Source organism: Barbatula barbatula (genome assembly GCF_947034865.1).
Source record: "Barbatula barbatula genome assembly, chromosome: 5".
NCBI classification, from domain to species: Eukaryota; Metazoa; Chordata; class Actinopteri; order Cypriniformes; family Nemacheilidae; genus Barbatula; species Barbatula barbatula.
In genome coordinates, this window is record NC_136769.1 from 19980717 (window position 1) to 19994478 (window position 13762).

Here is a 13762-nt window from a genome sequence, read left to right on the forward strand (position 1 = left end):
AATGACTATGGTGTGTCTTTTATTCATGATGAGATACATAGGTCAAATGTTATCAATCACTTTTGGAATATTTGTTTATCTAAATTTAAGGTTTGAAGAAGTGTGCAGTATTCTAAATGCATGAATAGTATGATACTTTCCGAATAATGCCTGACATAGTACATGTACACAATTGACTTGGTTTAGTGGATCAAGGTGAACAGAGAAAAAGAAACTCAGATCTTGATCCGTCTTAGTTGATCTACTTTCAGTCTACTGAAAATTAGGTGTATTGAGACTCACTTCGATTCACGACCTTTCATTCCTTATTGGTTGAGTTAGTAATAGCTGGTGCCCTCTAGTGGTACCTCATGTTAAAATGTTAAAGGCATAGTTCACCCACAAATGAGTCTTTCATCATTTACTCACCCTCATGTCATTTCATACCCGTATAAATTACTTTGTTTGTTCTGGGACATCATTGAGCACCACATTAAAGGTGCAAAATATCTAATTTGTTGTTCAACTACTAGTAGGTAGGTCGTGGGTGATGTGCCATTGCAAACATCCTTCCAAATATCTTTCTCTGTGTTCATCTGAACAAACAAATGGTAAACAGGTTTGGAACAGCTTGAGTCACTGATGGCAGAATGTCTATTTTTGGGTGAAGTATCCCTTTAAATCTCTGTAGATCATGACATCATGAAAAACTGTACGTGAACTGAAAAACAGTGTTTTTAGTCCTAAAGACTTTAAGTAGATGTTTTTAAATGATTAAATATATGGATTCAGATATAGTAGTCAACGCTTGCTCTTAAGTACTGTTTCAGCATACAGGCCTACTGTAAGTCATTTCGTTGACATTTATTTCAGGCTTCAAATGCAAAAATACAGACGCCATTTTATAAATTGTAGGATACATTTATATATTCTTTACAATGAAATCATTTAATATATACTAGATGGCTTGACCAGAATTGATAAGCTCAAGATCAAGTATAAAATTATATTTTTGCTAAATATATTTTCAACAATTGAATATATGAAAAACCCCACACGTATTAAGTTTTGAGTTTTGAATGAATTCAATGAAACAGAACGTGAAATAAAACATACATTCACCACAGCTCTCGCGACACAACACGGCCCTGCGTGTGCTTACCAAGAAGAGATCGTGATTTTGGTAATGACACAACGTTTAAGAAATTATTAATAAGCAAATAAAACGTGTCCTAAAATTGTTGATAGGTTCACGATGCTCCGTAATTTATATTATCACTAAAACCATCACAAATATCTTGTGAATATTCACTGTATCCACCAGCCCTGGTTGAATCCCGCAAGGGTTCAATTATAAACCATCACCACTGTGATCCCAGATATTTTCAGAAGAATTAAGACAACACGACGTGTGATGTAAGATCACAGCATCTGCTAAAGAAGGCTGTCATGATGAGCTTTGAGGTCTGGAGGTTTGAGATGCAGGTCACTCCCACACGGCAGAGCAGAACATCAGGACGATGGATCCCAACACAAGCAGCAGGAGCAGACGGAGGAGGTATTGTGTGTTAGTAAGAAACGAGGTGGGACAGGGCGGCCGGGTCCGCAGGTAATGATCCACCGAGTCGGTCAGGCTGTACTTCTTAGGACAGAAGCCCAGATCTCGCCGTGCCTTCTCGATTTTAAAGGTGTGATTGACCGCAATGGTTCTCACCTGAGGGAGATACAGACATACAGGTGACCCCTGTTCAGTTACTTATCTATCATTTCTGAAGTACAAAACCAGAATGTTGGGACGGATAGTGTCTGTCATCGTGATCGTCTGATGAAATGACAGTGACTTATAAACTTCACATACGTTGTTTTTACATCTATGAGGCAAGTGAATTGGGTGAACTGTTTCTTTAAGAGGTGACTCGGTTCAGTCACCTTGAAGCTGGACACGTCGCTGAGAGATGGACATTAGGATCAGATTCTGAAGGCTACACATTTACTAATGCCTTCAATGACCTCCTTTTACCTGGCATTACTTTTATATAAAGCCGCTCTGTACCCTGTGCTCTCCTGGCATGCTCAAATGCCCCCACGGTCTCTCTCCCCTTACAAGTCTACAGATTGGGTATCTAGATGGAAAATCTCCACTGGGCAGGAGCCAGGACAGGTCCTGTCTTACACCCTCACCCAACACACCGGTGTCTACACCCGGACCAGAGGAAACATCTGAGAGGATAAAACCAAAGCAGGCTAGCTCATGACTATTAATTCAAAGACATAACATTCACCCAGACCCAGTGCCTAAAACTCACCTACACATACCTACACACACTTTCTGAATATGAAATATTATATATATATATATATATCCAGCAAACGTTTAATGATGACTCAAAGTTTTTAAAGACAAAACGGTATTAAAACAAGATTTTTCTTAGTGTTTGACAGTGATTATCATTATTTTTACAGTTACGCCAAACTCTTCAATATTTTACTTTGTAGAAATTGTGAGTTGTTGGCCATCAGATATTGATAAAGAGAATGATGGACCTTAAAGTAAAACACGAGTGCCATCGAGTGGACAGAACAGGACAAAGTACAGCTGATATTTGCATTTACGTTTAATAATAATAATAATATTAATTGGTTACATTTATATAGTGCTTTTCTGAGCACTCAAAGCGCTTTATTGACGTGGGGAATCTACTCAACCACCACCAATGTGCAGCATCCACCCGGAAGATGCGACGGCAGCCATATTGCGCCAGAATGCCCACCAGCTTATTGGTGGAGTAGAGACCATGTTACCAAGCCAATTGGTACATATGGGGATGATAAGGAGGCCATGATGCGTAGGGGCGAAAGGGCAGAATTGGCCAGGTTGCCGGGGGTTATACCCCTACTCTTATTCTAAGGAATTTCTAATGACCACAGAGAGTCAGGTTTAACGTCTCATCCGAAGGACGCTTTTATCCAAAACGACTTACAAATAAGGTAAAGGATCTTGCGGGTACCTAAGTCTGCATTAGTGACGCAATGTATTAGCAACACAAAGGCCATGAGTTGAATCCCATACTGATAAACATGTATCTTGAATGAACTTTAAGTCCCTTTGGATAAAACCTTCTGCCAAATACATGACACTAAAGGAGATGTTCTCATCCCAAACTGTGATGCCATTGTGTGATTTTCTGCTTGTGTCTTTTCGGTGCCACTTCAACTGTCCATCTCAAGCCCAAAGATCTAGCAAGGAGCTTGTGCGTCATGTTTTATTCACAGAGCAATCATCAAACCTGCTGCCATCTGACAAGAATCACCCCTTCGGTCGTATCTTGAGTTTCTCATGAAAAATGCACGACGCAGCCCCAGTGCAAACCTCTCCTGCCTCTTCCACAAGATCCTCTGTGACGATTGAACAGCAGCTAAATACATGCAGCGTACCAATGGCATGTACATGTGATCCATCAGACCTTAAGGATCGCTGAGCGCTAACCTCTTCCACATATACAAACTCTCGGATCTCTCGTTCACCAACGCTTACCCGCGTTAAAGGAGAATTAAATAATGTAACTAGACGGAGATGGAAACCTTAGCCACATCACTACGCAGGATAAAGCTGTTGCCATGACCGTATCACACACACAAATTACAGTACAAAAGAAATAAAAGAACATCTTACACATGCGTATGGCCAGGACTTTAAGTGAACGTGTGTTACCGAGTCGGTCCAATGAATGCATGACACAGTGATGTGATGCTCACATGCTTTCTTACCAGAAACAATGTCAAAAGCATCTTAAATTCTCTATTATGTGTTAACTTTAAAGACTTTTATTTTTAGGATAGGTACAACTTCATCATACTTGGTGTAAACGGACAGTACCTCATTTCTTGTTAACAGCAATGGGATTTCCACAATGGGACTCAGAGCCACATGCAGCCGCTCCATAAGAATCGCTGGAGAACACGAGAAAGTGAATTTAGCAGGATTTCACGATTCAGCCACGTATTCAACAAAATGACATTTTTTATTTCGTTTCACCTGCTGAGTAAACCAGAGACACGGGAAGATGAATCAGCGGTCGCCCGTAGCCCAGTCTTTCAAACTGCACACACAAGTGTAGCAACTTACAAACATACAAAAGCTGATGTATAATGATGGGCAAGTATGCTTCAAAGTTACTCACCAGAGGTGTCAACCATTCGAAGACATTGACAGCCTCTCCGTCATTGATGAAGTAGGCCTGTCCGCCCTGAAAAACAAACACACCAGTCAAGTCGATTGCTTTTAAAATCATTCTTTCTCTATTGTGCCGCACATACCGCGACGAAGGATTTCTCTGCCGTCAGCCCTTCCGCTGCTAAAACATGAGCCGTCACCAGATTATCCACATGCACCCAGTTCATCTTGGCATTAGGGTTTCCAAAACAAAAGCTAAACAACCTCCTCTCCACGTTCACCTGTGCAAGGAGGAGAACATGTTATGATGACTTTTATGGTAGTTATAAATAATCACTGTACACAGAGTTTGGTTAAATTGTAAAGGCTTTTTCACTGCATGCGTTTATAAAGTCCCGGGCTGTAACTGGAGCCTCTCACAGACTCCATTAATATTACACAGCTCTGGGCACACTGGCATCACTGAGGCTGTCTCAGATCCGTCTCTCTCCCTCTGTGTGTGTCTCTGTATGAGGGGCGACTTGTACTGACCATCACTCTGTGTAAATGTCTTCTCTCTTCAGGACCGTAGATACCAGAGGGACGCAGAACGCACGTGTGAAGAACACCACCGCCTAGGACAACACCATCATATTAAATACAAAGCAAACTGTCTGTGGTCTGCATTAATAACATTTTCATAGACTCATGATGGAATGGCCAAATATTGTACAGCGACTGATTTTATCTAATGCACAGTGCACACAAAACTGGTAAAGTTGGTTATGATTATGGTAAGTACGTCACAGAATATGCACACATTGGAACACAGCAACATGAAATGTAAGTGTAAGTGAAATGTAAGTACCAAGAGTTGCACTTTACTAGCATACCAATACATATAATATATGTTAGAAAACAAACTGTTCATTTTAAATGATTTTATATTAGTAATGTTAAGATTTGTAATATTAAATAGCATAAGGAAGATTTATCGTCTTTGTTCGATTTTTTTTTCTAAACTGTTGCCTTCACAACACACATGCTAATACAGCATATCTATACATTTTGTAAATATTTTCTTCTATACATAATTTGTCAGTGGCAACTGCAAACAGGCTTAATAAACTTGAACTTGATCATTCGGTTGTTATTGAATCATCTGAAAAGTCTATAAAACATCATTTCTCAACAAGCCCCCATCCGTCCAGTGTTGAATTCATACGGCATCGCTTGGCTTCATTGTAAAGTCTGGCTCTAAATTTAGCCCCGTGTCAGCAGGTCTGCTTGGGTTGGGTTGCAGGCTTCGGTCATTGCCATGGCAGCCGTTACATCAGAACCTCATTAGTGATGAACGCACATGATATAAGCCGGGTACATGATACCACTTGTACTTATTGCTATTGTACAAAATATCAGGGTCGACCTCAGAGAGCAGTGAGTTTTCTTTTCTTACCTTTTATTGATCTGCCGTCTGCGGCGAGCACCATGCGGTCGGCGATAGATTTGGTTCTTGAGTAATGATCTATGTGCTGGGACAGAGAAGTGAAGAATGAAAACAATCCGACCTGAAAATAATTTTCAAGTTTAACCAACAAAATGTATTTATACAGGTTCATTTATACGGGTTTGGAACAACATGGAGAGGGGGAGTAATTCACGAAATAAGGTCATAGGTTTGAATCCCTATAAAATTGCATAGCTTAAAATTGCATAAAAGCATCTGCCAAATGTAAATCTTTTGAGGACCAGCATGAGCACTTTAAAAACAATGTGAATGCATGGTCTTTCTCACCATGTCCAGTGGCACGCAGGGAACTGAATCTTCATCTCCGTCCTCAATGGGCCGGCCTGCAAACGTCACGTTCACAGTGCTGGTGTAGATCAGTCTAGAGATACCCCGCTCTGTACACACTAAAACACACAAACCAAAGCTCATGAGAATATAGCCATGACATGTCTGCTGTGCCTGTCTGTGTTTATGGGAATGTTAAAAGGAAAACATTATCATAACATTGGATCCGTAAGAAATATGAAATCTTTGAAGAATACATTGCCTTAAAGTGATAGTTTACCCCCAAAATAAAATTTGGTCATCAGTTACAAAACCCTGAGTTTCTGAACCTGTATACGTTTCTTTGTTCTGCTGAACAAAGAGAAAGATATTTGGAAGAATGTCAGTAAGATCTCATCGTAGGGAAAATAAAGTCAATGGGGGAAAAGATCTGCTCAGTTTCTGACATTCTCACGAATATCTTTCTTTGTGTTTAGCAGAACAAAGACATTTATAAAAGTTTGGAACAATCAAGTCAATTAGGACAGAATTTTCATTTTTGGGTGAACTAACTCTTTTACAAACAAATGCTGGTAGCTCACCATTTATCATGTTGTTTGTGCCGCCAACGTTGACAGACTCAACCTGCTTCTTTCTCAGCTGTCAAACAAGAAATGACATCTGCATTTCAATGTCATATTTAATGATAGACATAAATGAGGACGTGAGGATGTTAAAATCATTATGTCAAATTGTTATTAGTGAATAATGACGTCGGTTTGACAGTCATAACACGACTGACACAAATCCAGACATCATATTTTTTTCAATAGAGATATGTGACCCTGGATCACAAAACAAGTCTCAAGTAGCACAGGAAGATTTTAGTAAAAACCACAAATACATTGAATGGGTTCAATTCCAACCTTATGGACGTGACATTTTGCGTTCAGGATGTGACATAAAAATGCTCAGAGAATGAATTTGTTACGAATATATTGAACCATCTGTTTATATTTGACTAAACCCTTGTCAATAGAGTCTAAGCATAAAAACATGTCAGTCTATGAACACATTTTCTATTTTAAAAAGGGGAATAAACATGCGTTATGGATGAGACAAAAAATGAAACAAATGCTTAACGGATTTGAAGAGAGACCTCACATGGGTATTTGAACCAACAAATGTTAATATCTGTGCTGTAAAAGTTTTCACAGAATTGGCCATGGGTCAAAATGATAGATTTTTCATTTATGACAAAAATCATGAGGATATTAAGTAAAGATCATTTTCCATTAAATATTTTGTGCATTTTCTATCCTTAATATATGAAACGTTGTTTTTATGAGTGGATGACCAGCTACAGTACCTATTATTAATCATTTCAAAGGAGAGTTTCTCAATATTTCGATTTGTTTGCAGCCTCAGATTCGAGAGTTTCAAACGGGTGTATTGACCCATAAGACTGGTTTTGTCGTCCTTGAGACCTAAAGCTAGTCGATTGTGTTGGCCCACACAAAAACACCTGTCTGTAATTTTCAAGTAAACTCGATGACTGTCATCAGCTGGTGCAGGTGTGTTCCACTTGGCTTGTATACATCCATCTCGAACGAATCATGTATGTAGGAGTAACTTCAATAATGAGCAATTTTGGCTTCTTGAAACTACATGAAACAACATATGTTTGAAGAAAAGATGAAGACTTGCTAACACAACAGAGGATACACTCACTCTGATAAAAATACTATCATTCTTACCAGCTTGGTAATGCATGTACTCTTCTGTTCTGATGTAAATATCTTCAAACGTATCACTACTGACACTGTTAGGTTATCATCGGAATAATAATATTCAGCAGAAAATAGTAACTGTGGAAATGTGCTCTCGTAACATTATAATATTTAGGCAGCAATAAAGCATACGTGGATCTCGGTTACCTGTTCAGGTCCAGACATTCCATAGGAAGCGGTGTGAAAGATAACATCCACTCCTGCAGAGATCTTATACAAGGCATCGAAATCCCGAATATCATTCTTGAAATAAACACACAAACACACGTACTACATCATAACAATGCCAATGTTATCATGAATTAAATCAATACTGTGTAAGTCTAACTTATCAAACACTCTTAAAGTAAAATAACCAAATATGACTCTGAATGGGAAAATTCTGTCTTCATTTACTCGCCTTTGACTTGTTCGAAATCTGTTTAAATGTATTTGAAAGAATGCTTGTAACCCAAAAGTAAGCCACCATTGACTACCATAGCAAGAACATTTACATTTAACATCATTTTTGGTTCTGTTGATCACAAAATAAGATATTTTAAGGAATGTAGGACAGCAACAGTTCTGAGTCACTTTTGACAATCATTGTATTTTTTCCTACTATATCCAAGAACTATTTGGTTACAAGCATCCGTCCAAATATCTTTCTCTGTGTTCATCAGAACAAAGAAATATATACAGGTTTGGAACAACAAGATAGTGAGTATATTTTGGGTAAACAATCCCTTTATTTATCAACATTACAATTAACTGGACTGGCATGACAATATGAAACGTTATTACACAGACAAAAGTGTACGATAAGATGCTGGTACCTGTAGCACCTAATGGCTTCTACCACTGTCAGAAAAAAACAGCATTTTGTCAAGGTACAGTAGCCGTCACTGGGGTACCCTGAAGGGCAACTTCATGTACCTCTACAGGTACAGAACATAAAATGTTGTCTTTGACCTAAGGGTACAGGTAAATGTTTTGTTTCTTTAACATTGAACTGTAGCTTTAAGGTACACTCTTAAAAATAAATGTGATGCTTCACAATGCCATAGAAGAACCTTTTTTGTCGAAATGGTTCCACGAAGAACCTGTAACATCTAAATAACCTTTCTGTTTCACAAAAGTAAGGTTCTTCAGACTATAAAAAGGTAAGAAAAACTGTGACTGATTGGTTCTGTAGAGGTACTAATATGAGCTCTAAAGGGGATCACTCCTGTGATGGTAAAAGGTTTCCTCAAATAAAATATGACATTATACTGCACCAAGTGAAAGAAAAAATTATGAACAAGCATTTCATTGGTTATTATTTGCATTTCACATTTCTTTTTTCCTGCTATATACAGTATACAGCGGGCGGTTAAGAAGCTTTAACACTACACTCTTACTCAAAACGTGCTTCAAAAGGTTAGTTTATGCCATAAAGAACCATCAACATCTGAAGAACCTTTTTGTTTCACAAAAGGTTCTTTGTGGTGAAAAGGGTTCTTCAGATTATAAAAAAGTCAAGATGTTTTTTTAAATAACCTGCGACTGAATTGTTCTTCTCAATGCTTCTTCTATGGTATCGCTGTGAAGAACCTTTTAAGAACCTTTATTTTGAAGAGCGTATGCTAAAACTCTCAACGATTGGATCAGTTTGGCTAAACCTGCAGACACATTCACGTGTACACTGTTGGCATTTTGGCCAAACACTCGAGTCAACAAAATAATCTTCATTAAAAACATGTTTAGGCTAATTTTGTTTAATATATGCACAACAATGACTCCTTTAACTAGAAATTCTATGTTCAAGTTACTCATTTATCTTCGTAGGACAACACTTAGCAAGTTTGGATGTTTTACAGTGCATCTATACTTCTAAATGAATAAATTGGCTTAAAACACATGACATCACACAAGTACGTACAGCTTCTGTTTAACATGTCAGTTTCAAATGCACACTTTCACAGCCTTTTCCTGTAGCCCAGCAGTTTCTCCTTGACATCTGATCACGTCAGCGAAGAGTCATGAAAACTTGTGCTGAAACTTGAGGCCGCCGTCCCGCCTCGCCTTGCGTACTCTGCAGCTGGCTCCTGCTTCTGTTACAGCCGGCTACCTAAGAGCCCCTCAAACGACCCGGTGCCCCCCAACTCAATTCAGCCAACATCTCCAATATCACATTACCTGATAGAAGACAGCTCCATCCGGGATGTCCCAAGGTGGCTTGTGGAGATCCAACAGTATGACGGAGACCCCCTGACGGGCCAGAGCTTGACCCAGCCTAAATCCAAAGTATCCGGACCCTCCGGTGACCAGCACCCTTCCGGGCCCCCGGCGTTCTTGCTCGGGACCCTCCAGCCTGGCGGCGACCGAGCAGTTGGGACTGTTGCACAAGGCGCCCACGGCACCGTTGGCTCTGTGTCTGATCGGAGCAGCCGTGCCGTTACGTGTGTGGGTCTTCCAGTGGAAGCCAGAGGCTGAATCCAGGAGACAGGCACAGGGCAGCTGCTCCACCTGACACAATGACCCGTTCTCCTTCATAATGCACAGCAGGGTTAAGATACCTCCACTCGTCCAGTCTGGGGATGATCAGAGAGAGAGCAGTGAGAGTCTAATGAATGAGATGCCGATGTGAAACAGATCTGCCTATGAGTGAGGGAATAAATGCATAATTCACTTCTTCGTGTAAAGGGGCTGAGGCCAAACTTTCCTTACACACAGAGCAGTTTTTTAAAACTTTGACTTACAGTCACTTAACAATAAAGGCGCTTAAAAGGTTATTCAAAGGGATGCCACAGAAGAACCATTTTTTTCCACAAAGAATCATCTCTTTCTCATATCTCTTTTTTTATAATCTGATTTAACCTTTTTCGCCACAAATTTATTAAGAAATGAGAAATTCCTTAAGCTTGTTTGACTTGTTAGGCATGTGTCAGCAATGTATCTGCTATTTTTTCTTTCGTGCAAATTTTTGTTTTGAGGCGTTTTGAGGTTCTTCAGATGTTAAAGGTTCTATGGCGTTCGAAGAACCTTTTGAAGCACCTTTTCTTTAAGATTGTATGAAACAGCCTGACTACTTAAAGGGATTCAATTCAATTCAATTTTATTTATATAGCGCTTTTAAATTTGCATTGTTCCAAAGCAGCTTTACAGGGGAAAAACGAAAAACCCAAGAAAGGGTAAAACACACTACATGGTGTTTTATATAATAAATCCAATTATTCTAGTAAATAATATCTAATGTCAGCATCTCCTGGTGGTTTATTTAGCATATTTTGCATTAAGTGAATGCTTGGCTGAAAAGATGCGTCTTTAATCTAGATTTAAATTGGGCGGGTGTGTCTGATCCTCGAATAATATCAGGGAGGCTGTTCCAGAGTTTAGGTGCTACGTATGAGAAAGCTCGACCCCCTTTGGTGGATTTAGTTATTCTAGGTATTATCAAAAGTCGTGCGTTTTGAGATCTTAGAGAGCGTGATGGGTTGTAGTGTGATAGAAGCTCTGTTAGGTAGGTAGGGGCTAAACCCTTTAAGGCTTTATAAGTGATTAAAAGAACTTTAAAGTCAATACGATACTTAATGGGTAGCCAGTGAAGGGTTGATAAAATTGGGGTTATGTGATGGTATTTTCTGGATCTGGTTAGAACTCTGGCAGCTGCATTCTGAACTAACTGTAGTTTGTTTATTGATGATGCAGGACAACCACTAAGTAGCGCATTACAGTAGTCAAGTCTTGAGGTCATAAATGCATGAATAAGCTTCTCCGCGTCAGCAACACAGAATATTTCGTAACTTGGCAACATTTCTTAGGTGGAAAAAGGCTGTTTTTGTGACATTTGAGATGTGATTTCGAAATGACAGGTTGCTGTCTAATATAACGCCTAGATCTTTTACTGTATTTGTTGGAGTAACAGTACATCCTTCAACGTGCAGTTTATAATCAGAAATATTTGGTTTGCGTGTCTTTGGTCCGATAAGTATTATTTCTGTTTTATTAGAATTTAAAAGAAGGAAATTACAGGTCATCCAATGTTTTATATCTTCAATGCACTCTGCCAATTTGGATAGCTGGGAGGTATCATCTGGTCTTGGTGAGATATATAGCTGAGTATCATCTTCATAGCAATGGAAGCTAATTCCATGTTTTTTAATAATGTTTCCGAGGGGAAGCATGTATATGGAGAACAGCACGGGTCCCAGAACCGATCCCTGAGGTAATCCATAATTTACTTGCGTTAGATTGGATGATTCCCCATTTAAATGGACAAATTGATGTCTGTCTGACAAGTAAGATCTAAACCATTGTAGTGCCTGTCCCTCAATACCGGTATAATTGTGTAAGCGATCTAGAGGTATGATTTCTTTGCTTGGTTGAACACAGAGAAAGATATTCAGACGAATGCCTGTAACAAAACAGTTCTTGGACCCCATTGACAACCATAGTGGGAAAAATTACAATGGTCGTCAAAAGTTCCCCAGAACAAAGACATTTACGGTATCCATCTATGGTAGTCAATGTTGGCCAAGAACTGTTTGGTTACATGCAGATATGTCATGAAATTAATTTGAAACAACTTTAGAGTAATTTATGACATAATTTTCAGTTTTGGGTGAACTGTTCCTTTTACACCATAACTAAACATGTCTTATAAAATATGTATCTTTAAAGAAACAAGACTACGTTCCCTTATTTTAAGTTTAAAAAAAAAAGTTTTTGTGCAGTGCATTCACAAACATATGCGCATACAACGAAAAAAGAACAAATGCATTGCTGGGCTGTCAATAGATTCAAATGTTTAAGGGTGATTAATGTCAACCTCTTCGTGCGATTAACTGCGAATAATCGCACACATATAGTGAAATTAAACATACACTATTTCTGTTGTTAAACGTGTTTATTTTAGTGATGTCAATCGATAAAAAAAATGAACTAACCAATCACACACAGCGTTTATGTTTTTAAATATACCTTTACATTCTAATTTCACATCTTATACTCCAAATTAATGTAGACTTATCAACACCATTATAATATGTGTGCAATGTCTAACAGGTAGGAAATATCAGAATCAGAAAGAGCTTTATTGCCAAGTATGCTTACGCGTACAAGGAATTTGTTTTTGTGACATAAGCATATATACAGAACATAAATATAGTTCTGAAACACTTTACAGTCTAAATACGGGAAATACAGAAGAATCCTCATTTGAGCTTCGAAAAAGCTTTTGTTCTTTGATCAACATTAGTGACAGCAGCACGTTTAAGAGCGCGGCCCCTTTAAGAGCAAGTCTAACGCGCGTCCCGTTTTCACTACAGTCCGACATTTCTGACACACGCCTAACGAGTCAAACAAGCTTAAAGGGATTTTAGATTTCTTAGAAGAATACAAGAATCCATGTGAGTTTGAGAAAACGAAATAAATGGAGTCCGAATATGATGAGCCATAAGACACAACGCATCTAAACGACACGCAGCAAAACGAATTTTTATGTTTCAAAACACGTGTAAAGCTGAAATAAAGTCTAAAACAGTTAACTTAGTATTGATGTCTTCTTTTAAGGAGTTTTTTTCGCAAATAGGCTAGTTATGAATAATACATTTAAGCGCTTTGACACACACTTTCATCAGAATACCTCATACACGTAAAAAACACGCTTTACGTTTTCAATTGAATCAAATGTATTGTAGGCTGTAAGTCATTGATCTCAGCACTTATTTAGTGCTTCTACATTTATTATGAAGCTTTTTTGATACCTGTTATTTCCACGAGCTGATGGTCCAGCAGGTAATTCCTCTTCAGCGTTCTGCACCTGTTCAGCTGTGCTTCACCTGAGCCCTCTACTGTAAAACACCGACAACACGCGACCCACAATACACCAGCCGATACTCCCTCAGTGCACAGATGCTCTGGAAATATTGACATGATGTCACTGGTGTTGGATTTACCATATTGCATAAATATACACATCATCATTATATATTTTAAAGTATAATGTTCATGACCAGAATTTTAATTTCAGTGCAGAAGGAATATATATTATAGATATATATATAGAAAGGGATGGGGGGGGCAGGAATTTGGAACTAATTTGAT

The 13762-nt window shown here is 38.7% G+C and overlaps 1 protein-coding gene across 1 annotated transcript; it reads right to left on the reverse strand.

Moving 5' to 3' along the window:
- Positions 1-800: 800 nt before the first annotated feature.
- Positions 801-13493, reverse strand: sdr42e2 (short chain dehydrogenase/reductase family 42E, member 2). The gene is made up of 12 exons (XM_079456393.1): positions 13423-13493; positions 9854-10248; positions 7844-7939; positions 6509-6566; positions 5928-6046; positions 5589-5664; positions 4685-4767; positions 4297-4434; positions 4161-4226; positions 4016-4079; positions 3857-3930; positions 801-1693 (listed from the first exon to the last, which is right to left on the reverse strand). Exons 2-12 carry the CDS (start codon positions 10208-10210, stop codon positions 1466-1468), a joined length of 1359 nt encoding a protein of 452 aa, XP_079312519.1. The 5' UTR covers positions 10211-10248; positions 13423-13493; the 3' UTR covers positions 801-1465.
- Between the last annotated feature and the right edge of the window lie 269 nt (positions 13494-13762).